The 27,741-nt window shown below is 37.8% G+C and overlaps 1 protein-coding gene across 1 annotated transcript in view; it reads right to left on the bottom strand.

The window, feature by feature from the left end:
- The window catches only part of CSMD3 (CUB and Sushi multiple domains 3), a 1,322,573-nt gene extending 1,295,151 nt beyond the window's left edge, over positions 1–27,422 (bottom strand). The window contains exon 1 of the mRNA XM_043879976.1: positions 27,188–27,422. Coding sequence (XP_043735911.1) covers positions 27,188–27,365 — 178 coding nt within the window. The 5' untranslated portion in view covers positions 27,366–27,422. The remainder of the gene's footprint in view (positions 1–27,187) is intronic.
- Positions 27,423–27,741: the final 319 nt, after the last annotated feature.

The raw sequence follows: 27,741 nt of genomic DNA, 5'->3' as shown, positions 1-27,741 counted from the left end.
ATATGCATCCTAGAATAGCAGGTGTAATTTTCTATCATATTTCACAGTATGCAAAAAACAAACATATACATAATATGTAGATTATGTTAAATAATGCAATTTTCCTTTTATAGTTTTTGCTATATTGAAACAATAAGTGTGATACATAAATTAAATCATCAGACTATCTCACTTTTCATGATCCAAATAAATCTTACTGCAATTAATTTTCAGTGGCTGAGTAAAAGTGACGACTGCTTTTAAAGAAAAAAGCAGTTTTTTTTAAAAAAAAAATCCAGTGCTAAACCTACTATTTGAAAATGTTCTCTTTTAGATTCTGTTGTTATTGTCAGAGTAAAGAATTTTGCTACCCACCTGTCATATTTTTTACAGATGTTTTACTTTGCATGCCAATAGCATTACAGTGTAATAGCAGTTTTCACTAGGTAGTCCTATGCAATCTATTAAATTTTTAAAGTAAAAAACTTGGCATTGGAAATTATTTCATCTTTAAAACAAAATGTCAGATTCATTCATGCTGTGGAAAACTATTATAATTCTGCTTCTATAAACTATGTCAACCTTACATATAATCACTCACATGTTACATCTGCCCAAGCACTGAAAACTGGTTTTAGAATCTTAGCATTCCCTATGCTTTTGATGCAACAAGAGTAGAATAAATTTTCTGGAATGTACCATTTCAATCACTTTCTGCTTCCTTCTACTTAACCAAGAAGTAAGTAAGAACAGAACAAGTCAAGGGCAAACCCCCTAACTGAATACTTAAGCACTTTTCAACTATGTGATGGCCTATTTTAAACCATCCACTTGGTTGTAATGCTATTATTTTTAGTAGAGATATTTTTTCACAGCAAAATGAGTCAGGTTAAAAAAAGTATGACAACAATATGTTGATTTCATTTTTATTACTCTTTAAATCCAGGAGAAAGCCAAACAGTCACAAACTGGCATAAAATATCTAATGGGCAAAATTAATGCTTACCATACATCTGTTAAGAAAGCTATGAATTTAAAAAAATTATTGCCCTTTAGAATTATAACATCAACATGTTAACATAAACACCTTTTATATTATAATATGAAGGATAATAAACATCTTTTATTATGATAATATCTTTGGTTGCCTAGAGACAAAAATAAAATAAAATAAATATTAGTGAAGCAACTTCTGGCAGGTATTACAGCAGGAAACAGGTAATGGTCATCTGAGTTAAATTCACCCATTCCAGCCCATTTTAGTTTGCTAATTCCTAAAATATCAACGTTCACTCTTGCCACCTCCTGTTTGACCACTTCCAATTTACCCTGATTCATAGACCTAACATTCCAGGCTCCTATGCAATGTTGCTCTTTACAGCATCGGATCTTGCTTCCATCACCAGTCACATCCACGACTGGGTGTTGTTTTTGCTCTGGCTCTGTCTCTTCATTCTTTCTGGAATTATTTCTTCACTTATCTCCAGTGGCATATTGGGCAGCTACTGACTGGAGTTCATCTTTCAGTTTCCTATCTTTTTGCCTTTTCATACTGTTCATGGGGTTCTCAAGGCAAGAACACTGAAGTGGTTTGCCATTCCCTTCTCCAGAGGACCAAATTTTATCAGAATTCTCTACCATGACACATTTATCTTGGGTGACACTACACGCATGGCATATAGTTTCACTAAGTTAGACAAGGCTGTGGTCCATGTGATTAGATTGGTTAGTTTTCTGTGATTGTAGTTTTCAGTCTGTCTGTCCTCTGATGGAGATGGATAAGAGGCCTATGGAAGCTTCCTGATGGGATAGACTGACTGAGGGGGAAACTGGGTCTTATTCTGATGGGTGGGGCCTTGCTCAGTAAAACTTTAATCCAATTTCCTGTTGATGATGCGTGGAGCTGTGTTCCCTTCCTGCTATTTACATGGGGCGAAACTATGGTGGGCATAATGAAGATAAACAAAAATGGACTGGAATGGGTGAATTTAACTCAGATGACCATTATATCTACTACTGTGGGTAAAAATCCCTCAGAAGAAATGTGTAACCATCGTAGTCAACAAAAGAGTCTGAAATGCAGTACTTGGATACAATCTCAAAAACGACAAAATGATCTCTGTTCGTTTCCAAGGCAAACCATTCAATATCACAGTAATCCAACTCTATGCCCTGACCAGTAATGCTGAAGAAACTGAAGTGGAACCGTTCTATGAAAACCTATAAATAGTCTTGTATAATGTCCTTTTCCTTATAGGGGACTGGGATGCAAAAGTAGAAAGTCAAGAAACACCTGGCAAAAGCAAAGGTGTTTGCCTGGCAAATTTTCCTCCAAGGCAAATTTGGCCTTGGAGGACAGAAAGAAGCAGGGCAAAGGCTAATAGAGTTTTGCCAGGAGGACGCAGTGGTCATAGCAAACACCCACTTCCAACAACAAAAGACAAGACTCTATACAGGGACATCACCAGATGGTCAATACCAAAATCAGATTGATTATATTCTTAGCAGCCAAGATGGAGAAGCTCTATATAGTCAGCAAAAACAAGACCAGGAGCTGACTGTGGCTCAGGTAATGAACTCCTTATTGCCAAATTCAGACTTAAATTGAAGAAAGTAGGGAAAACCACCAGACCATTCATGTACGATCTAAATCAAATACCTAACGATTATATAGTGGAAGTAAGAAATAGATTTTAAGCAAGGGAGAAAAAGAAAGATATACCAAAGGAATATTTCCTGCAAAGATGGGTTCAATAAAGGACAGAAATGGCATGGACCTAACAGAAGCAAAAGATATTAAGAAGAGGTGGCAAGAATACACAGAAGAACTATAAAAAAAAAAGCAAGAGAGTTCTGGAAAAATATTCTGCTTTATTGACTATGCCAAAGCCTTTGACTGTGTGGATCACAATAAACTGTGGAAAATTCTGAAAGAAATGGGAAGACCAGACCACCTGACCTGCCTCTTGAGAAACCTGTATGCAGGTCAGGAAGCAACAGTTAGAACTGGACATGAACAACAGAATAGTTCCAAATCGAGAAAGGAGTACATCAAGGCTGAATATTGTCACCCTGCTTATTTAACTTATATGCAGAGTACATCATGAGAAACGCTGGGCTGGAGGAAGCACAAGCTGGAATCAAGATTGCCTGGAGAAATATCAATAACCTCAGATATGCAGATGACACCACTCTTATGGCAGAAAGTGGAGAAGAACTAAAAAGCCTCTTGATGAAAGTGAAAGAGGAGAGTGAAAAAGTTGGCTTAAAGCTCAACATTCAGAAAACTAAGATCATGGCATCTGGTCCAACCACTTTATGGCAAATAATTGGGGAAACAGTGGCAGACTTTATTTTTTTGGCCTCCAAAATCACTGCAGTTGGTGACTGCAGCCATAAAATTAAAAGACACTTACCTCTTTGAAAGAAAGTTATGACCAACCTAGACAGCATATTAAAAAACAGAGACATTACTTTGCCAACAAAGGTCCGTCTCATCAGTGCTATGATTTTTCCAGTAGTCATGTATGAATGTGAGATTTGGACTATAAAGAAAGCTGAGCACAGAAGAATTGATGCTTTTGAACAGTGGTGTTGGAGAAGACTCTTGAGAGTCCCTTGGACTGCAAGGAGATCCAACCAGTCCATCCTAAAGGAAATCAGTCTTGAATATTCATTGGAAGGACTGATGCTGAAGCTGAAACTCCAATACTTTGGCCACCTGATGCAGAGAGCTGACTCATTCGAAAAGACCCTGATGCTGGGAAAGATTGAAGGCAGGAGGAGAAGGAGATGACAGAGGATGAGATGGCTGGATGGCATCACCGACACAATGGACATGAGTTTGAGTAAACTCTGGGAGCTGGTGATGGACAGGGAGGCCTGGCGTGCTGCAGTCCTTGGGGTTGCAAGGAGTTGGACACGACTGAGCAATTGAACTGAACTAAACTGAACTGAACAGGAAGTGGTGCCTATCAGAGCAAAGCATGTCACACCACTTTCACTCCTCAAAAAAATATCTCATGCTCAATAAAAAATGAAACTGGAAATATAAAAATACGCTTAAATGTTTAAAATTGAGGAAAATAAATTGCAAAGTAAAACTTGCAAACTTGCAACAAAAGAGAAAGGAATAATTTCAATGAATCAAGCAATAATACAGACAGCTATTTTGCAAAATGGTGATTTTTTTTTAAAAAAGTATCTGCTTTAACTCCCACAATTAAAATACAATGAAATGGAGACACAGGAGAAAGTAAAAACTGTGAGGAAATCATGTTTTCAAAAATGTCTTTTTTATAATCAGAAAGTTAATTTCAATAGAGATAGTAGGAAGTTACATAAAGGTACATGGGATTTTTTAAAAGCAAACTTCAAATATATCTTGAACACTATCACTATTTCTTACTCATGAAGCTAAGAGTTAATGAATGAGTTAAGATAAAACCCACTGAAGAAGTGGGAATACCTAAGAGTAATAAATATAACAGAGCTGTATGCTATAGGCTTTGTCCGTTTTTCTCTTTGATAAAAGATACCTGAAATTATGTGTACATAAATTTTCAGAAGTATAAGTAATGCTTTAAGAGACATTTCAGATTCTGAAACTTAAAAAAGACAAGCAAAAGAAAATTAAAACATTAACAAAGTACAGGTTAATTAGCACAGATTAAATCAAATAACAAATTAGAGAGCATCATGGGAGGACGAAAAGCCAATTATAACAAAGATAAGAAAAAGGAGAACTATTAATGCATCAATTATTTAATTAATAAAATAAAAAATATGTAAAATAATGTTTAGAATGTCTGAAAATGGCAGATCAATTAATGTTTTGTTGTTTTTCAGTATGATTTAAAGCAACCTACATTAATGGTTTCTTCCTCTAGAGCCTTGTGCAAGATTCCTTGAAAATATAAAATTGCTAAGTACACAGCCATTGACCTTTTATATTTCTCTGTAACATGAAGAGAATTTAAAATGCGTAAATTACTGAATATAAGGCAGATTGTGGTAAGAACTGTAATTCTGATACAAATGAAATTTTAGAGTGGTGGAGAGTTTAATTTCAACTAGAGAGCATCTGAAGAAGAAAGATAGTATTTCAACAAGGTGAAGATATTGGGAATATATTTTAAACTAGGGAATGGGGTTATTTAGTTTAAAACAAAAGTATTTAAAATCCACTCTAGGAATAGCATAAATAGAATGAGAAAGTGAAAATAAATATGTGCACACACACACACACAAGAAACATAATGACAAACATATGATAGATGAAGAATACTATATTCTATCTGTTATACTCAAGTATAGACTGATTAAACTCTATTCTGTTCAAAATGACTGGTTCCTTCACAGGCTCTCACACTTCTAAACCACCAAGGAATCTATGATAATATATGGGCACACTTTCCTTTGGAGCCTATGGTCAGCTTCAACAGTACTATCAGATTTAGATGTGTTTCAATAACAATATCCGGAAGTCAAACAAAAGGCAGAACTGCATCACTGGTCAAACAAAAATGGCATTAATTTCAACTAGAATTTCATGATTCATGTATTTGGAATGCTCCAACAGAGGGCAACCTTGGTTGGAGAAATTTAGCCAGGAATAACTGATTGGAAAATTATAGAAAATGACATTAATACCATAGCTACTCTGTGTGCTAGGTATTGGAATCATTTTGATATAGATTGAGTTGGTTACAGGAGTAAAATAGAATTTCCCCATATTAAAAAGTAAACAATGATCTAAAATCTATTATACATGTAAAGTCATCAAAAAAAAAGCATAAAATCTTGTCATGTAGTCAAATTTTAGTATACTTTGTCGTGAAGCCAAAGCAATATAGTTTTAAAGTTTACTTCATGGAGGCAAAAGACATAGTTATAGGAACATGATTTGGTGATTCGTTGAGGGGGCTGCTCTTTATACAAAGTTGCACTTGGTAATGGGGCAGATTTAGGAAAGGTAAGATAAAACGATGGTACATATTAAAGTCCTTGGGTAATGGAGTGCCATTTTTTCTCATGCCTATTGCTTTCAAAACACCAGTGCATGACTTAAATCATCATTCTGCCATGAAACTTTTTTCTCAAGTTGGTTCATCAGTCTGCCCTCTTAACTCGTATAGTGCTTTGATCTCCCCTTATAATACTATTTATTAGTGTATCTTATAATTATTTATTTGCAAGCATTTAATTCCCATTAGAATGAATCATGGATTCTTTATTGGTGTAGAGACCATTATTCAACACTTTCTGACTCTTTCAAGTCCTCCATTCTAGACTTAGACTTCAGTAGATTTAGAAAAGCAGAGTTCAACAAATGCTTACTGAAGTGAACATGTCCAAAAAAGTCCATGAAATTTATGATTTACATATTCATACTTCAGACTATATCCTAAGGAAACACTTTAAAAACTGATTTAAAAATAGCAATTAAAGTAAAAATTGAAGATCTCAAAAAATATATTGTGAAGGTAGAAAAATTAATGATGACACCCTAAAGAAGAATTGCACAAAAATTAGACTCTATTAAAACTGATCTCAGATTTATATAACTTAAAAAATTGTTTATATACTGTGTGACATAGATATACACAATATTTGAAAAGCCACCTTATATATAATATATCAATCAATACACTTTTAAATTACAACTAACTAAAGTATGTAGTTGTAAAATAAGACAAATTCTCATATGTATTGGATAAACAAGGAAGGAGACTCAGAATCAAAAATTAAAATATAAAAATAACATTTGACATATGAGATTAATATTTTCTGAAAGGAATATTTGGAATAAATGCTTTACATAGAAAGACATAAAGAAAGAAAAAAAGAAACAGCAAAATGTCTCTTCCTAAGAGTTCAGAAGACAGAAAAACAAACATGGGTGTAGTAATACTAAACAAATAATATAACTTGAATCAGCATAATAATTATATTTACATTTTTATTCCTAGAAAAATATTAACAGAATTCTTAAACTATGGGTTCAAACCCAAATAAAAGAAAATAGTATCGAAAATAAAATCAAGAATGTAAATAATAATATGATGAGTTAGATGGACATTATTAAATCCTTTGGAGAAATGCAATTAACAGAAATGAATACAAACAGTATTAAAATGAAAGCGAAAGTCCCTCAGTCATGTCCAGCTCTTTGCGACCCCATGGACTATAGAGTCCATGGGATTCTCCAGGCCAGAATACTGGAGTGGGTTGCCATCCCCTTCTCCGGGGATCTTCTCAATCCAGGGATCAAACCCAGGTCTCCCGCATTGCAGGCAGATTCTTTACTATCTGAGCCAGCAGGGAAGCCCACAGTTTTATGAGGGGCCAAAACTGAGCAAAATATGATTAGAAAGAAAAACAGAGCATATTAGGAAATAATTTAAAGAAATAAACTTTTCATACTCTAAATTTCTAAGAACAAAAAAATGTTTATTAATGAATCCAGAGACGAAAGGAACCAAACATTGGCAAATAGAACATAATCATTTGTGAAAAAATGTGCTAACCAGGGTTAACCAGGGTTTATCCCAAGGTTGCAAGGCTGGCCACTATGCAGGGGAAATGATTAATACATTTCAACACTTTAACAGAAAAAAATAGAAAAAAAATATATATATATATAATTAGATATATAAATCCAAGAAAATAATCAATAAAGTTTAATATGTATTACTTAATTAAAACTTTAAAAAGGTATAAAGACCATATTTTAATTTTTTCATTGCAAAGAATATACATTTAACCAATTTCAATATGTAGCTAATGTTGATTTACAAAACTAATTATTTGGGGTTAGGGTATGATTACTCACTTTATCAAGGAGCCTGATGACAGAAAAGAGCATCTACCTCAAGGCTAATCTTGAATACCATGTTATCCTAACGAATACAAAAGAAGATGTAAAACCTGACATTAAATGTTTGAGAGATGTGTCATCTTTTATTTGTATTAATATTTTTGGATAAATTGAAGCAAATGTGTTTAGATTATTTTCAAATAAATAATACAGTAGTTAGTGTTGCAGTAGTCATTATTAGTGGCAATGTATAAAGTGCTTTCTGATACTGATTCATATGACTTTATGATAATGTTAAAATTACAGAGAATATGAAAAGATGAGGAAACTGCACCTAAAGGCAAGATAGTACTTAAGGTCATTTTACCAGTATTTAGCTGGGATTAGAATCATGTTCAATTCTATCAGTTTAGAGAATGAGAATAATTATAATATTTCCAAATTAATTTGCTCTCTGATGTATTGAGTATTATTTGAAAATATGTGCTAAAGGGGCCTCACAATGAACAATTATTTTTGATAGCAATGGTAATTTATCAGGGCTCAGTAATTCTTTGGGTTCTTGAAGTGAAGTGAAGTCACTCAGTCGTGTCTGACTCTAGCAACCCCACGGACTGCAGCCTACCAGGCTCCTCCATCCGTGGGATTTTCCAGGCAAGAGTACTGGAGTGGGTTGCACTTTAGTACAAACCATTCGAGTAAAAGCAACTGGCTTATATATTCAACAGTGAAAGGAGCAAAGGTGATTCATATGTTTACACACTAAATACACAGCATTCTTATAAATTATTTTGTTTTCTACAAAACATTCCAAATGGACATTAGCAGTCATCATCAATGGAGTTAGAGACATGTGAAGTGGATAACAACTGAAAGATTAGGGCAATATAGATTGATTTTTCTCAGTACAGATTGGACCTAAACTAAATGAATGAATTCAATTAACTATAATCCAATTCAAGCCTCCAAATATTTATTGAGTGCCTACTCTGTTTAGAAAGTACTTATTAAGGCATGGAGATCCCATGCTGGGTGATTTAAGATTTTTGACATTTTCGTTTTTACAGAATAAGAGTCATTAGATAAGGAAACATGTTTCATTTTTTTTTTCACTTCTAAAAAAATAAATTCACAGTTTTCCATGAAGTCTGGGCTATTAAAAGTAAAGAATACAAGTAAATATGAAATGAAACCTTATACATACACTATTTTAATTTATAGAAAGAAAAAAGTACTGCTTCAGGTACACTAAACGTAGTTCCTAACTATAATGTCATAGCACCTAAGGGCTTCCTATACATATATGCCAAGTCGCTTCATTCATGTCCAACTCTTTGCGGCCCCATGGACCATAGCTAGTTCATCTATCCATGGGATTCTCTAGGAAAGAATACTGGAGTGAGCTGCCATTTCCTTCTTCAGGAGTTCTTCCTGGCCCAGGGATTGAACCCACATCTCTTACATCCCCTGCTTTGAAAGGTGGTGTCTTTACCACTAGTGCCACCTGGGAATCCCCATATATATACTTACATACATTTATTTCTTCATTCTAACCTGTGTCTCCTACAGGTTAGATTGGCAGGCAGATTCTTTAACACTGAGACATCAGAGAAGCTTAAATTGTGAGATTTGTACTTAAATGTGTGCTGAAATATTAATTCAAAAAATGCGTGTCAGTTCAGTTCAGTCTCTCAGTCATGTCTGACTTTTTCTGACCCCATGAACCACAGTGTGCCAGGCCTCCCTGTCCATAACCAACTCCCAGAGTCCACCCAAAACTACGTCCATTGAGTCGGTGAAGCCATATAACCTTCTCATCCTTTGTCGTCCCCTTCTGCTCCTGCCGTCAATTTTTCCCAGCATCAGGGTCTTTCAAATGAGTCAGTTCTTCGCATGAGGTGGCCAAAGTATTGGAGTTTCAGCTTCAACATCAGTCCTTCCAATGAACACCCAGGACTGATCTCCTTTAGGATGGACTGGTTGGATCTCCTTGCAGTCCAAGGGACTCTCAAGAGTCTTCTCCAACACCACAGTTCAAAAGCATCAATTCTTCAGCCCTCAGCTTTCTTTATAGTCCAACTCTCACATCCACACATGACTACTGGAAAAACCATAGCCTTGACTAGATGGAACTTTGTTGACAAAGTAATGTCTCTGCTATCTAGGTTGGTCATAACTTTCCTTCCAAGGAGTAAGCGTCTTTTAATTCCATGGCTGCAATCACCATCTTCAGTGATTTTGGAGCCCAGAAAAATATCAGCCACTGTCTCCACTGTTTCCCCATCTATTTGCCATGAAGTGATGGGACTGGATGCCATGATCTTAGTTTTCTGAATGTTGAGCTTTAAGCCAACTTTTTCACTCTCCTCTTTCACTTTCATCAAGAGGCTCTTTAGTTCTTCTTCACTTTCTGCCATAAGAGTGGTGTCATCTGCATATCTGAGGTTATTGATATTTCTCCAGGCAATCTTGATTCCAGCTTGTGCTTCCTCCAGCCCAGCGTTTCTCATGATGTACTCTGCATATATGTTAAATAAGCAGGGTGACAACATACAGCCTTGACATACTCCTTTCCTGATTTGGAACCAGTCTGTTGTTTCATGTCCAGTTCTAACTGTTGCTTCCTGACCTGCATACAGGTTTCTCAAGAGGCAGGTCAGGTGGTCTGGTATTCCCATCTCTTTCAGAATTTTCCACAGTTTATTGTGATCCACACAGTCAAAGGCTTTGGCATAGTCAATGAAGCAGAAATAGATGTTTTTCTGGAACTCTCTTGCTTTTTCGATGATCCAGCAGATGTTGGCAATTTGATCTCTGGTTCCTCTGCCTTTTCTAAAACCAGCTTGAACATCTGGAAGTTCACAGTTCACGTAGTACTGAAGCCTGGCTTGGAGAATTTTGAGCATTACTTCACTAGCATGTGAGATGAGTGCAATTGTGCGGTAGTTTGAGCATTTTTTGGCATTGCCTTTCTTTGCGACTGGAATGAAAACTGACCTTTTCCAGTCCTGTGGCCACTGCTGAGTTTTCCAAATTTGCTGACATATTGAGTGCAGCACTTTCACAGCATCATCTTTTAGGATTTGAAATAGCTCAACTGGAATTCCATCATCTCCACTAGCTTTGTTCGTAGTGATGCTTCCTAAGGGCCACTTGAATTTGCATTCCAGGATGTCTGGCTCTAGGTGAGTGTGAGTGATCACACCATCGTGATTATCTGGGTCGTGAAGATCTTTTTTGTACAGTTCTTCTGTGTATTCTTGCCACCTCTTCTTAATATCTTCTGCTTCTGTTAGGTCCATACCATTTCTGTCCTTTATTGTGCCCATCTTTGCATGAAATGTTCCCTTGGTATCTCTTATTTTCTTGAAGAGATCTCTAGTCTTTCCCATTCTGTTGTTTTCCTCTGTTTCTTTGCATTGATCCCTGAGAAAGGCTTTCTTATCTGTCCTGGCTATTCTTTGGAACTCTGCATTCAAATGGGTATATCTCTCCTTTTCTCCTTTGCTTTTCACTTCTCTTCTTTTCACAGCTATTTGTAAGGCCTCCTCAGACAGCCATTTTGCTTTTTTGCATTTCTTTTTCTTGGGGATGGTCTTGATTCCTGTCTCCTGTACAATGTCATGAACCTCTGCCCATAGTTTATCAGGCACTCTGCCTATCAGATCTAGTCCCTTAAATCTATTTCTCACTTCCACTGTATAGTTATAAGGGATTTGATGCATATACTTCATATTTTATTTGTTTATTCAGTATCAACAAAATTTTACTGACTGCATTTGGGGTTTAAAAAATACTGAAATGTATGTAAGAGCTTTTTCTTTTATCAAAACACCCTTCTCAGAACTTGTTACATATGCAAAGATCACTTGTTGGAAACCCTGTGCCAGTCTAGTTATATCCATTTTCATGGTTTTCAGAAGTCTAGCTGTATGTCTTACAGGTGACTTCTCTGAGATTCTCTTGTGTATAAACAAGGCAGCTTGAGAGCTTCGCCATTGCATTTTAAGGAAAGTCTATGTTACAGAACCGTATCATTATACAGTATTCAGTTCAGTTCAGTCTCTCAGCTGTGTCTGACTCTTTGCAACCCCGTGGACTGCAGCATGCCAGGCCTCCCTGTCCATCACCAACTCCCAGAGTTTACCCAAACTCATGTCCATTGAGTTGGTAATGCCAGCCAACCACCTCATGTTCTGTCGTCCCCTTCTCCTCCTACCTTCAGTCTTTCCCAACATCAGGGTCTTTTCATATGAGTCAGCCCTTCGAATCAGGTGGCTAAAGTATTGGAGTTTCAGCTTCAGCATCAGTCCTTCTAATGAATATTCAGGACTGATTTCCTTTAGAATGGACTAGTTGGATCTCCTTGCAATCCAAGGGACTCTCAAGAGTCTTCTCCAACACTACAGTTCAAAAGCATCAATTCTTCAGGGCTCAGCTTTCTTTATAGTCCAACTTTCACATCCATACATGACTATGGAAAAACCATAGCATTGATGAGATGGACCTTTGTGGCAAAGTAATGTCTCCACTTTTTAACATGCTGTCTAGGTTGGTCATAACTTTTCTTCCAAGGAGCAAATGTCTTTTAATTTCATAGCTTCAGTCACCATCTGCAGTGATTTTGGAGCCCCCCCCCCCCAAAAAAAAAATGTCTGTCACTGTTTCCTCATCGATTCGCCATGAAGTGATGAGACATTATACAGTATGTGAATTGCCTGTAATTGCTTGAAAGAAACAGATTGGAACCTGAGAAGGAAAAACCAAATGAATGGAAAGGCAATGCAGATTTGTATGTTTGTAAAATATAGTTTTGAGAAATGTGAAGGGACCACACTCTTCTTTGTTAAGATAAAGAAAGGGAGGATCTTAGATGTGGGTTTTGGGGGTTGATGGAACCAAGTCAGCATATCCTGCAAATTATCTCCCATGTATTAGGTTGGGATTTCAATACATGGAGCTAAATGGAGAGTGTATTGTGGAGAGTGTTTGAAATTTACTGTGGTGTACATAGGAATCCTTCCTTTAATTGTACCAAGTTGAGTAAAACAATTGATATTACCGAAAACCTTTTCATCTCAACCTTTATATTTACCTTTTTTTATTTTTTGCTAAAGTAATCAGAGAGTAATGAATTTACATAGACAATAGACAGGTTTAGTTTTGGTTTTACATTAATTGTTGATATTTTAGAAATTAGGAATAGAAAAAAATAATATTTGCTGTATTAATAAATATTAAATCTGGTTTCTTACACATTAAATCATTAGATCACAAAGAAGTAGAATGTGGAAAGGGAAAGGAAGATGGCAATTGTGAAGTAGGATGTTGATACAAATATTAATATTAAAATAATATGAATCATCAAAGAAACCAACATGAGGCGAATGAGGAAAACATAAAATACAAGATAAATTTGGTAAGTGCCTTAACCTCGTAAAGATATATCATTCTGTTTAACTCCTATGTAGCAAAATTGTTATTGATCCAGTGCCAGAATTTCATCAAATGACTGCATTTCAGTATAACCATTCATTGATCCTTCTATTGCTCTTTAAATCACAGATCAAAAAACAAAGAAAACAAAACATAATCTACTTACTGAAACACTATTTTCCCAACACACATAAGTCTCCAATAAAGATGCAAAAATAAGAAATAAAAAACTGTGACAGAATGTGTTATAGTTATATTTAGTTATTTATTTTACCCTTTGCATGTGTTGACCTTGATAAGTTAGTTCAAGGTTTATTTCATGTCAAACACTAAATAAAGGGACAGAGATACAAATTGAAATTTAAAGTAGTAGGAAGCCTGTGAGGAGTTCTGAAGCAGGAACAATGGAAAAAAGAATGACTAACAAGCACTATTTTCTGATCACAAACTATTTTATAAATGTACAAACACTGTTATAGAAATTCATGTAGAATCTTAATTAATACTGGAAAAAGTATTTAATATCAGTTCACTGAACAGATGGAAGTCAATAAACATTTTAACTGAAAATTACAAGGGAAAATTACATTAGTTTACAAAATGATACCTATTGGACAATTTCAAACAATATCTGTAGGATATTAATACTTAACCTGTGATAGGATAAAGACAATGTATAGAATGTGTAAATAAAGGTTCTTTTACCTTCATCAAAAGGCAAACAAAGGTGCTACATTGATATTTCATGATAAAAGAATCATATAGAAGAACTAAACAATTTTCTTTGGTATTTTTTCTTTGGTATTATGTTCACATAAATCCTCCTTCACTATGAAGACTGTCTACTTCTAGGGTAGTGACTAGATTTTCCTCTTTATATTGTCTAAGGCCAGGGCATGACAAACACAGGCCTTCCATAAATGACTGATGGCTGAAGGATAAGTCTCAGAACTGATACATAAGTCACTGGTTCTTTCTGTGGAAATAAAATCTACTGACCACTATATCTTTTACAACTCCTAATTTAAACTGTGTCAATATAATAATATATGATTAAAAATAATACTGTTTTAATGAAAGATGTAATAAACCAAACTTAACAACAACAACAAAAAGATAGAAACAACTAAATATTTATATGAAAAAGTAAAAGGTGTAACCTAATATGTCTAACATCTTCCAATCTTTATTTTGAGGCCTTTGAGAATTTTTCTTTTGAAAGAATGACATAATTAGTCTTTCTAAGATGGGCAGATTGCAATAAACTATGCAATGACAGGTAAAAAGTAGCGAGCTTCAACATATTGAAAAATGACTGATTCCTAAGGACTTAACACATTGGTAATATTTAAAAATTAAGTTCAAAATGTCATTTATAATTTTCATCTATTAATATATTAATGACCACTGCCAGACTAACACAGATATTAAAGATTTCCTAGCACTTTGCCAGAAAATTGATTTTAAGAGTTTCTATTTGACCTCCTTTAAAAACATTTAAGAGATAAAAGGGCATTCAAGTACTAGTAGAATTCATAGACAAAAGTCTTTTTTAGGCCATGAAAAGAGTACTGAACATGAATTCATACAGGCAATCATGGGCCTGTCAACATTTCTATTGCAAATTTCATTTGAGAGGGCTTATCATCTCCATCATCTTATAAACTATTAAGCTAGAAGTTGACATACAAATTAGTAGACTGGATGCAAATTTGTTTACAAAAAAACATTTGAATCAGTTTAGTTGTTTTGATTTAGACATCAGCCAAAAAATCTTAAGTCAGGATTTCTCCATATATGTGAACACTAAGTAAATATTTTGTCTAGTCTACATGGTTCAGTTAGAGCACACAGCCAATAAATTCAAGGTAGTGTGTTTTAGCTCCAGGAGATTCAGTTGTGTTTCTTCTTCCTGTTCTCCTAACTTTGATTTGTTATATCACAAATGCAGCTTTTAGCAACACAGAACTCAATGTTAGAACATACAGATAGAGCAGCATAATTTCATTACCAACATTTTAGGGAAATTCAAATTAAACCTTCAATAACAGATTCAGAGAAATCATTCATTCCTTCATAAGCCTCAGTGTGCATGCATGCTCAGTCATGTCTAACTCTTTGTGATCCTATGAACTGTAGCCCGCCAGGCTTCTCTGTTCATGGAATTTTCCAGGGAAGAATACTGGAGTGGATTGCCATTTCCTGCTCCAGAAGATCTTCCCAACCTGGGGACTGAACCCATGCCTCCAGCATCTCCTACATTGGCAGACCCATTCTTTACCACTGAGCCACCTGAGAAGCCCATCTGTGTATAAAAATATAGTTTAAACATCAAAAACAAAGCCATTACTAAGAATTACAAATTATCTGAAGTTAAAGTCTTTTAACAGCATCTTTTTATGCTTTAACAATGAAGTAGACTCATTTTAACTTCTCTATTTTAAAACACTCATAATAAAATATAATTTAAAATTTTATTTTTACTGACTCAGTTGATGAACCCAGGTACCAATGGATAAAGAATCCACCTGCAATTCAGGAAACACAGGAGACCCAGTTTGATCCATGGGTCAAAAAGATAACCTGGAGAAGAAAATGGCAACCCACTCCAGTATTCTTCCCTGAAAAGTCCTACGGAGAGCGGAACCTGGCAGGCTACAACCCAAAGGGTCACAAAGAGTCAGACATGATGAGTGACAGCATGTAAACATTCAAAATGAAATTTAAAAACATTTCCTTCATATTTCTTTCAAATCAGATAACCCTCAAGAGTGTGAACAAACAAAAAAGCTATTCCTCATAGAAAACTAAAATAGATATTTGAGAAATTAGAATAATATCAATGAAACGATTTTCATTGCTTAAAACTGTTAAAACTGTTTAAAGCTGTTAATTGTATTAAGTAGATGTGAATGTATAAACAAATGGCTAATGGGATGTGAACAAGCTCAAGAAAAAGGCATTTTAATTATCAGTCTGCTTCCTTTCCCTTCACCAAGCTCATGAAAACAAAAATGTTAAGTCAGTTTGTGATTTAAAGTTTCAATAGACTAAAGTGAGTTATTACAGTAGGATCATTTTTAAAATGGAGAACCTTGGCTGACAATTAGTCAATTTTAATCATTAAATAAAATTCTAGAATGTATAATTGCAGGAAATAGACTTGGAGACAGATTGTATGTGTACTTTTACCTGAATTTTGGCAACTGTGGAGAAATCTATGCCTAGCTGTTCTAAGATGCAAAACTATTTAAAATAACAATGTCCCAAATAAATTGTCCAATGTAGTAATAAATATATTCTATGGGTAATACATGTGAGGACCATTGTTAGGCTATCTGAACTTTTAACACTGAAAATATAGGTTAAAATGACATCTCTATGAATACAGTCACAAATTTTTAATATTGCAAGTAGAAAAAGACAGGTATATATTTATATTGGGACAGTCTAAAGTTCAGAAAGGACTTAAGTACAATAGAACACCTTTTGCATATAAAAATATATTTTATCACCTTAAAGGGAAAATGTAATGCTAATTTTGAGTGCTTATGTATAATTTAATGTGTGTATATTTTTTCTTTTTTAGACAATGATGTAATTTCAATGCCCCCATTTAATTTATAGTTAATCTTTAGATTGCATGTTAAGATTCTCATTTACCAGTATTATTACACTCATGTATCTGTGTCACCTTACACAATTACTTCAGGAAATATGATTTTGAACCTGGTCAGGATTTGGGCATAGGCACAGTGGCCTCTCTTCTCAAGTAGCTTTATTCCATTAACAAATTAGGGCTAAATGATGCTTCCCAAGTGGAGCTAGTGGTAAAGAACCTGCCTGACAATGCAGGAGATGCTTAAAAGATACGGGTTCGATCCCTAGGTCAGGAAGATCCCCTAGAGAAGGGCATGGCAACCCACTCCAGTATTCTTGTCTGGGGAATCCTATGGACAAAGGTGCCTGGCAGCTTAAAATCCATGAGGTCACAAAGAGTTGGACACGACTGAAGTGACTTAGCATACATATAAAGGAGGCTCAGAAGGCAGTATCCAATAAAAAGAAGAGCTACCCTGGTAGCTCAGCTGCTAAGGAATCCGGTTGCAAGGTAGGAGTCCTGAGTTCAACCCCTGGGTTGGGAAGATTCCCTGGAGAAGGGCATGGCAGCCCACTCCAGTATTCTTGCTTGGAGAAATCCCCATGGAGAGAGGAGCCTGCTGGGCTGGAGTCCACTGGGTTGCAGAGTCCTAGATGACTGAGCGACTAAGCACAGCAATGAAAAGAAACGTGTTGGACAGAGAACTGAAGGACTGTTTTGCATTCTATTGTGTGGCAAATCTCTTCATTTCTCAGAACAGTCTGCTCAGTATGTGGAGATGTACACCTACACCTGCACTTTTAACTAGGATGCAATTATGGTAGGAAGTAGAGCAAGGGGATGAAGCTTGGATAGGAATGTTTTTTTTTTTTTATAAAGTACTTTCCCATACCCCCACATATAAATCTAATGCACATTCCCTGACTATTAGACAGTAGACAAGTGAGTCATAAGAGTTTTCCCATCCTTAAATTCTGTAGAACTAAATGGAAGATTAAGGTACCAAATAGAATTAATGTATTTGCCAAGGCTTATGATACTACTGGTAAATAATTTTATGCCCACATATTTTATATGTGAAGTCCATAAATTCATTTACATTCATAAATTTTAAAATTTTACTCAGGAGCACTGGGTTAAAATCTGAGTAATATATGTTTTGATTTTTTTTCTTGCCCTTAATGCACTAAATAGCTTTTTGTCTTATAGTGACATATTTAACTTGTGCATTGTTCCTTTGCTTCACTTACTGTTGTATATAAAACTGAAAAATAGCTTTCACAACCATCTAACAGAATAATTAAGAGAGTAAAGTTAGGCAAGTTAAGTAAAGATGTTGAAAATTACAAAACTGAGAAGTTGCGTATTACTGTAAGTTATATATACAATGTAATGTAATATATATATATATATATATATATATATATAAAACACATGGATATTAACATTAGGCTGTCTTTTAAGTTAAACTGTCAAGATTTTGTTTTTTCTCATAAAAATGAAGAGATTTAATTAGTAACTTGGTCATTTATAGTTTTATTGTTTAATGAGTCTATGAACTTATGAATCTATTATGATTTCAGATTTCATACAACCACTAGCTAAACAATGATTCTGGAAAGTCATTGCACCTCTCTGGCCCCAGGAAATGTGGATAATTTATAAATGGAGATAATAATCTATACATAGGAGATAACAGCTATCTCACAAGATACTTGTTAGAATTCTAAGCAGGAAAAAGAGAGAGAATCACTGTTTGAGATGTAGGTAACACACTCTATTTAAAGGGTTTAGCACAGAGCTTCATATGGCTCAAATTTTATACAGTATATGCACATGCCTCTTTTGGTACCATTTCCCCTGACATAATAACATCTTATATCCTCTCTATATATGAAGTATATTTCCTTGGTGGCTCAGTGGTAAAGAATCTGCTTGCCAAAGCACAAGACAAAAGAGATGTGGGTTCAATCTCTGGATTGGGAAGATCCCCTGGAGTTGGAAATGGCAACCCCCTCCAGTATTCTTGCTTGGAGAATTCTCTGGTGGGCTACAGTCCATGGGGTTGCAAAGAGTCAGACATGACTGAGCACATGTTCTTTCACATATGTGAAGCACCCCTGAGCATTCTGGAATCTTGTATAATCTGATGGACTTGTATAAACTAAGCATAGCTATTGTTTATTCAGTTATGTAAAAGTTAACAAATTCACTTCTGAGAGTCTATTTCCATTTATAAATTTCCTTTCAAAATGGTATGCAACTGCATTCCTTAAACTGTCATAGTTTCAAAAAAAAAATGCTTACCATTACTTTAAACTATGGAATAAAAAAAATTCTTTAAAATTTGCTAACATAGAGCAAAGGAAGTAAGAGAAACTTTATAATCTTGAACATTACAAACTCAGCTTTTCAGAGAATCACTCATTACTTTTTATGTAATTCAATCACTTTCTGAACTTGTAAGCACTTCAAATTTAGCAACATGCATTATTTTTGAAATTTTACTCCCATGGAGAGACCTTAGAGAAATATCACATATCACTAAAATTGAAGATAGCCCTTCAGATTATTGATTGTTTTTACAATTTTAATTTATAAATACACTATTTATAGTATACTTATAGGCTATAAACTTATAAAATATGCTATTTATATATTTATAAAATATACTATTACTTCTGTAGTAGAGTTTTACATGATACCATCATCTTATTTAGATCATGTGAGAGAAATGTGCAAATGTAAATGCAGATGAGAGAGAATGCATACATCTTATGTTAATATGATGTAAATATATGAAAACATGAATAAAATAAATTAGGAACAGATTTTCTAGGTTTAAAAGCCTTTAAATAAGAAATTTTGTCTAGACTATGGGAAGAAGTAAATAAGGATTTGATTTTTAAGTACTATCCCTCTAAGTTCTTTGAAAAAGTGAAAGCGTTAGTCACTCAGTCGTGTCTGACACTTTGAGATCCCACAGACTGCAGGTTCCTCTGTTCACGGAATTTTCTAGGCAAGAATAATGGAATGGGTTGCCATTCCCTTCTTCAGGGGATCTTTCTGACCCAGGAATCTAAGATCTTTATGAGACTAAAAGAGAGTCCTATGATTTTGTTTTTACAACCATATAATGTCAAAAATAGACTTGAATATATGATGATATTTGGTGTACATAATAGTTTTAGAAACTATTTTCATACCAAAACTGTTTATTTTTGCCTTTTACAAAATGAGTAGTTAGCGTTTAAAAAAATACCATAAAAACATATAGTCATTAATATTCTTGTATGGTACTAATTGGCATATGGTTCTCAAATGTTAGATTTGTGATTGTCTTCGTTGGTACCGTCTGAGAAAACTCTGTAGTAAAATTGATAAGGTACAGTAGAAATAGAGTTGAACATGAACTTGAAAGCCCAATGATCTAGTCTCAATTCTGGAGCTAGTTATATTTTTAACCTAGTGAAAAAAGCACTTATCCTTTCTAGACATGTGCATTTATTGTATAAAATATAAGCAGTGAACTAGCTGGTATGTAAGAACTCTTCCAGCCCTGTAAGTACTGTGGATTTGTAACAAGATGAATTAACAAATTTATGTAAGTACATTAGTCAATCAATATTAAAATAAATCACTATTGGAATACAACAAATGAAATTAGCCTAGGAGTAGGAGTAGGAGTAACATATTTAAGCTATGATTCTGCCCCTGATTCATAGAGCCAGCACCTGGAGTAACTGTGTAAAGGTGATAAGCAGAAATTTCAGAGTGTTTTTCCAATGTATAATAGCCTGGGAACTTAGCCAAAGTGAAATAATAGCTAGGGAGAAGATGCTCTATTTTTTATTTACTGTGGTGGACAAGTTAGGGCTGGTAATGTTAGAGATGAAGTGTGTGAGATTCACTGGCTTTGTGCATGGAAGTGTATTTTAATAACAGTGATGATAGCTACTAGTGTCTGGCACTATATATGTTGCATGCATAATCTTTCTACTGAAATTCTAATTTCCTTTTTAATAGATAATGAAAATGAAGTTTAGGAAAACTGAGTTGCTAGTACAAAGATAGTTGCTGGCAGAATTTTTTTTTTCCCCTGCTTCAGGTCTTGGTGGCTCCAGAATACTTGATTTAGTGTTTCTCAAACTTTAGAGCACATCAGGATTACCTGGATGACTTGTTATAAACACCTATGTGGGTGCCCGACTACTAGGCCATCTGTTTCAATAGGCCTGGAGTGGGAATCTAAGAATTCATATTTCTAACAAGTTTCCAAAGGATGATATTTATTGAGGAACACTTTGAAATCACTGCTGTGCAATCTTTTTTGAGCAAATAGAAAATTTTGTCATATCTAATGACACATGACTATCATTGATATTCTTATTTTCCAGTTACAAGGTACATGATGCATATGATAATCTTATAAATTTTGACTTTTTAGAGGTTTCAAATTGGCTTTTGGGTGACAGATTGTGATTATATAAAAAGTATTAATCCTTAAGAATCTTTAGTTAGCACCAGGTGATAGCTTAGCAAAAGGTGTGATAGCACGAATGCATTTTATAGCAGTAAGATAAGAGGCTTGAGAGAAAGAAAGATGATAACTAGCATTGAGACCATGCATACTGGAAGGTATTCAACAAATTGATTTTTCCCAGTGACATTCCTGTAAAAGTTATATTCCTGATGAGAATAAGGGCCTTCCAAGGGGTCTAATTCCGAGAAAATCTTGTAGACTTGGAGATTGATCTCCCTGGAAAGTACCATGAATCACCCCACCTGCTCACTTTGAAAGAGAAAAGATAAATGGGTAATGACTTTATCTGTTCTACCAGACCTTATCCAAAATCCAAATTAAAACTGCCACTGTATGTATAAACTACACACCACTTTGGATTATGAGTAAGGGCTATGGGAAAAAGAGACAGAAAAAGAAGCTATGTTTTAATGTATATAGAGAGAAAATAAAATGACCTTATTGGCAGCTCAGGCATTTTTGCTAATCTTTTGGCTTGCAGTCATTTTGCTTCTGATCTCTCCAACACTGAAAATTGGAATTCAAAGTACAAGATGGCATATTTTCTCAAATAGTCATGTTACTTGAAGTAACAGTTTCCTCACCAGACATGTTGCTTGTGGCTTCAAAGTTATTTTCCAAACTGGACAAAACATTGAGAGTATTTAATATCCTGAAGCCTTTTCTGGAGACTGTGATATTAAGTAGAAGAAAGTAAAACTTTCAAGACACCAAGGAGAAGTATGTTTGGAGACGTAGGAAATAAAGTTTAGCTGCTTTCACTTTGTGTTTGAGACTAGACATATTTTAGCATTAGAGGTTGTTTCTATATGTATGCAAGGGCATCATTAAGTACTACCTTTCTTACTTTTTGTTTTATCAGATGGCACTTATGCCAGAGCTTGCCACTTTTAAAATCCTATATTGATGTCATTTGCTACTGCTTTATTTTAATATTTTACTGTTTCTGCAGACAGTTAATTGTGTGTTTAGGGAAAAGATGTGTACCCCAAATCTATTCAGCTATCCCATAAATAGTAACACTAATTAATATCATGAACAGTAATAACTACTGAAATGAAATCTATCTCCTGGAGTATATAATCTATTGAGTAAATTCTATCCGTTTTCTCCTTGAAGGATCTTAAAGGAGCTGCCATCAGGTTTTCCACAGCCTGAAACCTGCTCCTTAATCATTTCTGCTCACACACTCACTCCTACATGGGCTTAAAGCAGCCCCCACGTCCTCCCCAACACCCTCAATACCAAAAGATGCTGGAAATATGGGGCTGCAAAATGACAGTTTCGAAGGATTTCAACTGGTAACTGTCCAGGGAAAGTTCAGCTCAGAATTCTGGGAGCTACTGAAGCCTTTTGAGGGCGGTAAATTGGGTTGGCTTAGCAACTCGGTGATGCAAAGCCTCCCCAAAGGCGCAGTGTTCAAGGAGAAGGGAAATCGCCTGGCTGCCTGAATTTATCTTTCTTTCTTTGGTTGTTCTGCTTCGTATTATTCTGCACTGCGCTGAAATCCCCGTTCCTGTCCAGCTTTCAGTCCTCAGCTGGCCTCTCCTGCGGGGCGGGGAGAGGACCCCAGGACAACCGGGATGACCCTGTGCTGTTTCATTTCTTCTGCGCTTTCCCCTGGGATCCAACAGAGCCCTGTGGAGTTCCAGTCCTGGGACTGCCCCCTGCTTGCTTTCCCCCCAGCGACAGAGCAGGGCAGGGGGTGAAGGGGATGGAAGAGGGGAATCAACCCCATTACTCCTTCTCTGGTGAGTTTTTCGAACTCCCGAAGAGCCTGTTAGAGAAGTTGTTTTGGTGAGAGCAGCAAAAGGGAGCCTTCTCTGTGCCTCCACCGGGACTCCTAAGAGCAGTGGTCGCAGCACCACGGACCGGCTAGGGTCCGGAACAGAAACACGCGTTGTGTAACCCGCCACCCTGTCGTCTCGGACACACACCCACACCCACCCTGGAGGCCTCCAGAAGGCGCCTCCGTCTTGATTCATGTGGACTCTCCCTCCCAGCAACACACATACACACACATACACACACACACACACACACACACACCCGTCACAATCGCCAAAGGCCAAGTCAGGCGTTAAGTTCAACCTCAGTGGCCTATGAATATTTCGGGGAATCTGGTCTTCTAGAAGCAATGGAGTATTTCCAGAGGAAACAGTTGGAAGGGAGGGCTACCTGAACAGACTGCAGCAGGACAAGGACCCCGACCCAAACAAGAAGGTTGCCTCTCAGCAGCTGACTCAGTCTTGTTAAACTCAGGGGAAGGGTTTTGATGATGGTGGCGGTGGCAGTGGGTGGCTTTTTGTTGGGTGCAGTTATTGGTTTGTAAAGACATTAACCCAACAGAACCATCTTTGTAAAGCTCTCTCGAGACCTGAGACACGACAGAAATTTTTGTTAACGATACTGACAGGTCAGACTGTCGCCCTGAGGTCGGGAAAGTAAGAGTTATCAGGCCCGGAGCACAAGCCTGGGGTTGCCACCTCCGGCGCCGCCACCCTGGGGTGGGCACACGGTGATACTGAACGCTGCTGGCAGCTCTCCTCCTGCGTGGACACGGCGACCCTTGCCAGCTCTAATTAACTGCGGGACAAGCTGCGAGCTCGGCTGTTCCCAAGAGCTCTGTGGTGGGAGTAATATCTCCTTGGAGTCCCAGAGCACGCAGAGACGGAGATCCTTCTGGAAGCCTGGGGGTCCAGCAAGGAGTCTTGAAAGCAGGCAATAGTACAGGGTGGGGGTTGTAGCCCGCTAGCTCCCACCTGCTGTCCTCGGAGGTCAGTGCTTTCTGTACCTTCCCCCTCACGATTTGTGTGTTCCCCCGGGATCTCCGGAGGAGTGTGGGGAAGCACCCCGCCAGTGTTTGTTTACGTGGGCGGGACATTTAAGCACGACTTGAAGATTCACATATTCTATCTGATTGAAACCTAAAACAGGCAGGCTGCAGCTGCAGGCTGCATTTCAGAAACCTCTGCTGCGTGTGTGTGTGCGTGTGTGTTTCAGCATGCATCAGCCTAAGCAGCCCCCACCCCGCCCCCCCCCCCCAATTTGGTGCCCTCCAGAGCGTTTTATTTCAGATGACAACAGTGGGGATAAAACGCCCTGAGAGGGTTGCCTCTCTTTCCAGTACCACTGGAGCAATTCAGGCCTACCACGGAAGCCCACTTTGTCTTCTACTCTGAGGCGTTTTCTCCCACTGAGCCTCTTTGTCATTGATGTTGCAAGCAGAGGTGAGATAGTAAAGGATGAAAAGTGTGGACAAAAGGTGGAATTCTCAAGGCCTGAGCTGTCCACCTGGGAAAGCACGCACCGCAGACTTCCTGAGCCCTAGCCCTAGGTTAGAACCTGCAGAGCCCTTCGAAAGACTGCCCATTCCGAGCTTTCCCGTGGGCCTGGGAGACCGGAAGAAAAACACCGTGGAAGACAAAAGCGGTCGTAGACACTAAGGGGAAAGAACATTAAAGCTATTGCCGCAATCTTGGTTTTAGGAAAAGCCTTGAGACATAGGTGAAATTAACATAAAATAAGGAGAAGGAAGAAGAAGAAGCAATCCTAAAAATTGGCACCACTGGCAACTGGGAGTAAATCTAAAGAATATATCCTTTGTAAGTTTGTGTCTCAGAATCTGAGGACGGCGTTCCAAGTTGTAAAATATAGGAAATGTCTTTCAAGTGGCAGATAAGTGACAATGAAAAACCTTATTACCATTAAAAAAAATTAATGGTCCGTTGAAAATTGATTTTGGACAAGATCAAAGCAGAGTGTGAAACACCCCTTCTTCCTGATGTCCCCGAAACTGGAATGTATTCAGTGGACCGATTATCTCAGTCCAAAGTACAGGAGCTGTGAGTGGAGGAGAGGGGGGTGGGAGGGGGTGCTCATTTCCAGTTACATTTAAAGCAAACTGACGCGCCTTTCGTTTCTATCGGCGCGGCTTATCTGGGAAATATGGTAGGTCCGGACAGCCGGGCTGTAATCGCAGGCTGCTGGGCTCTGGGATTGTCAGCCTGGCGTGCTCCTCCAGCTTCGGAGACTCCCTCTCCCATCTGCCCCTTCAATGTGTTTTGACTCAACAGGTATCGCGTGAAAACTCGCACTTAACCCCCCGGTCATCTAGCAGGAGCCACCTCAACATTTTTTCCTGCCAGGAGCTGTCGCCGGCTCCTCGCGCCCAACCCCAGGGCCATCCATTAACCGCCGACTCCCACTGGCAGGCGAGCTAAGCATAAATGCGAGGCTCCTCACACGTCGAGCCGGCGACGAGAACCCCGTGTAAGCAACCCAAGACGCGTTTTGTGCACTAGGTTGTGTAGTTGCGCCCGTAGAGAACAAGCGTTTTGGTTCAGAGCTGCGCTGAGGCTGGTGAGGGTCGGCGAAGGAGGGGTGCCAAGCTTTAAGAAGGAGGTTGAGATTACAAGGCAGTTGCTGCCACAGAGACCTGGGACGACTTCTTGGCATTTAGGAATGTCAATTAAAATTCGAGACATGTCGCCCATCATTGGTCCCTAATAGAGGGAGAGGTAACCCTTCCAGCTCCCTCCACCCAAAACATGAATTATCATTTCCACTGAATGCAGATGGACTGCCTTCTGTGGGGGGACAGCCAGCTGCAAGCTGGACAATAAACTGTTTCATAGAGACGCGGCCCGATTGCGGTTCAGAGAGACACTCCTTTACAAAGGAAGAAGCGTCCAGTTTGTGTGGACAGAGGTGGCGCGCCCGGGCCAACAGCCCCCCACCCCCGGCACACAGACACCCTGGATTTGAAACTAGCTTCACTGAAAACGACATCCGTCGCGTCTATGCAAGCTGCCATGAGTACGGGGAGGTGGTTGTTCAAAAATGATAGCATGAGTCATAAACACCGCCTGAGTATTTTTTTGCAGCAATTAATGGGCAGCAGGGCGCAGGAGAAGTTGTAGAACAGAGCTGGGAATCTATTTTCTCCCAGAGGACAGCTCTCCTTCCAATGATCCTGACTGTCCCTTGCCTTCCTGCTTAGGATTGAATTTTACATCCCACCCACCTCCTCCCCTTGTCTGTGCATGTGACACTCACTCTACCTGTCTGAACGCCGAGACTTGCTGGGGATTTTCTTTTTGGTCGTCAGCTAATGACTTTCCTCCTACCTTCATTCATCCCCAAAGGTAGCTGGTTACACTTGCTGGCGTCTCAGACCGTTCAAAAGCCCCATTTTAAGCCAAACCTCTACCACAAGACCTAGGAAAGAGCCTCTATCATTTATCAATGCAAAAGAGCCCACGTAGAAATAATTCACATATGCATGCACACATTCATGTTGGTTGGGGGTGGGGGTGGAGGGATGCTTGAAAGACCCCCGTGCCCTAATGCATTTAAAAGCAGCACCTTCCTAACATGTCGGTAACTTTCCTACCTGAAAGGGTTAAAAAGCATTTCCAGGAGCGTCTTTAATATAAATATTCCAACCAAAGCATCAAACCCCACTGATTTGACTAGAAATCAAGGTAACCCTCATCACCAAGAAAAGTCTTGCAGAGGAATTCTGCCTGGTATCCACTAGTTAGAGGCTATACGAACCAACTCACGTATTCGTTTGAGCATACTGCAAGAATATTTATTGAGCACAAGCTCAATCACTGCATTGAACGCCAAATCTGGCAAGCAAAAGGCATTTCCTATCTGAGGGAGAAAAAGAGCTGTGAATCAACTCCTTCAGTATTATCATGATTATTTCATCGGTGTAAATTGCGAAGTAAGCTACCCGTCTCTGGCGACAAGTCAGCTCACCTCCATCCAAAGCAGAGGGGACCCCCGAAAGCAAGCCTACCTTTCACACAAGACACCGTCAGTAAAAAGACGAGGTTCCAGAACGTAAATCCACTTTTAATCCCCATTTTCTTCATCAGGATGAAGTCTAGGCGGCCACATTTAGCGCATTTTCTCGTGCCAGGCTCCCGGGGTTTGGATTCCTTCGCTCGGCTTTCCCCTTTGCGGATCCCTTTCATATTATTCGCGAGCTCCTAATTCCTGCTCCTCAGCCCGGCGCAGTGGAGTTGTTGCTGTCGTTGGTGCGCGGTCACAGCTCGAAGTGAATGGTGTTTCTGGGATACCACAGCAACCTTGAAGAGGACTCAACCATCTCTCTCCAACGGGGGCACAAAGTCTCTGCTACTCTGGATTCTGCCTTTTCTTGTGCGTTTTTTTCCCCTCCACTAAAACCTACCTCAATTCTAGCTCGTTATAGCAACCACCAGAAACCACTAGTGAGCCTCTTAAAGCCCAGCTCCTCTGTTTGACAAACTCCCCACAATATCTGAAATTAAGAGGTTTGATTTTTTTTCCCCCCGAATAGATCAATTCTGCCTCTAAAAGCAGCCCAAG

Source organism: Cervus elaphus, chromosome 21 (genome assembly GCF_910594005.1).
Source record: "Cervus elaphus chromosome 21, mCerEla1.1, whole genome shotgun sequence".
Taxonomy (NCBI): domain Eukaryota; kingdom Metazoa; phylum Chordata; class Mammalia; order Artiodactyla; family Cervidae; genus Cervus; species Cervus elaphus.
Note: the sequence above shows the minus strand (reverse complement) of the source record. Positions and strands in the feature narration are given on the sequence as shown.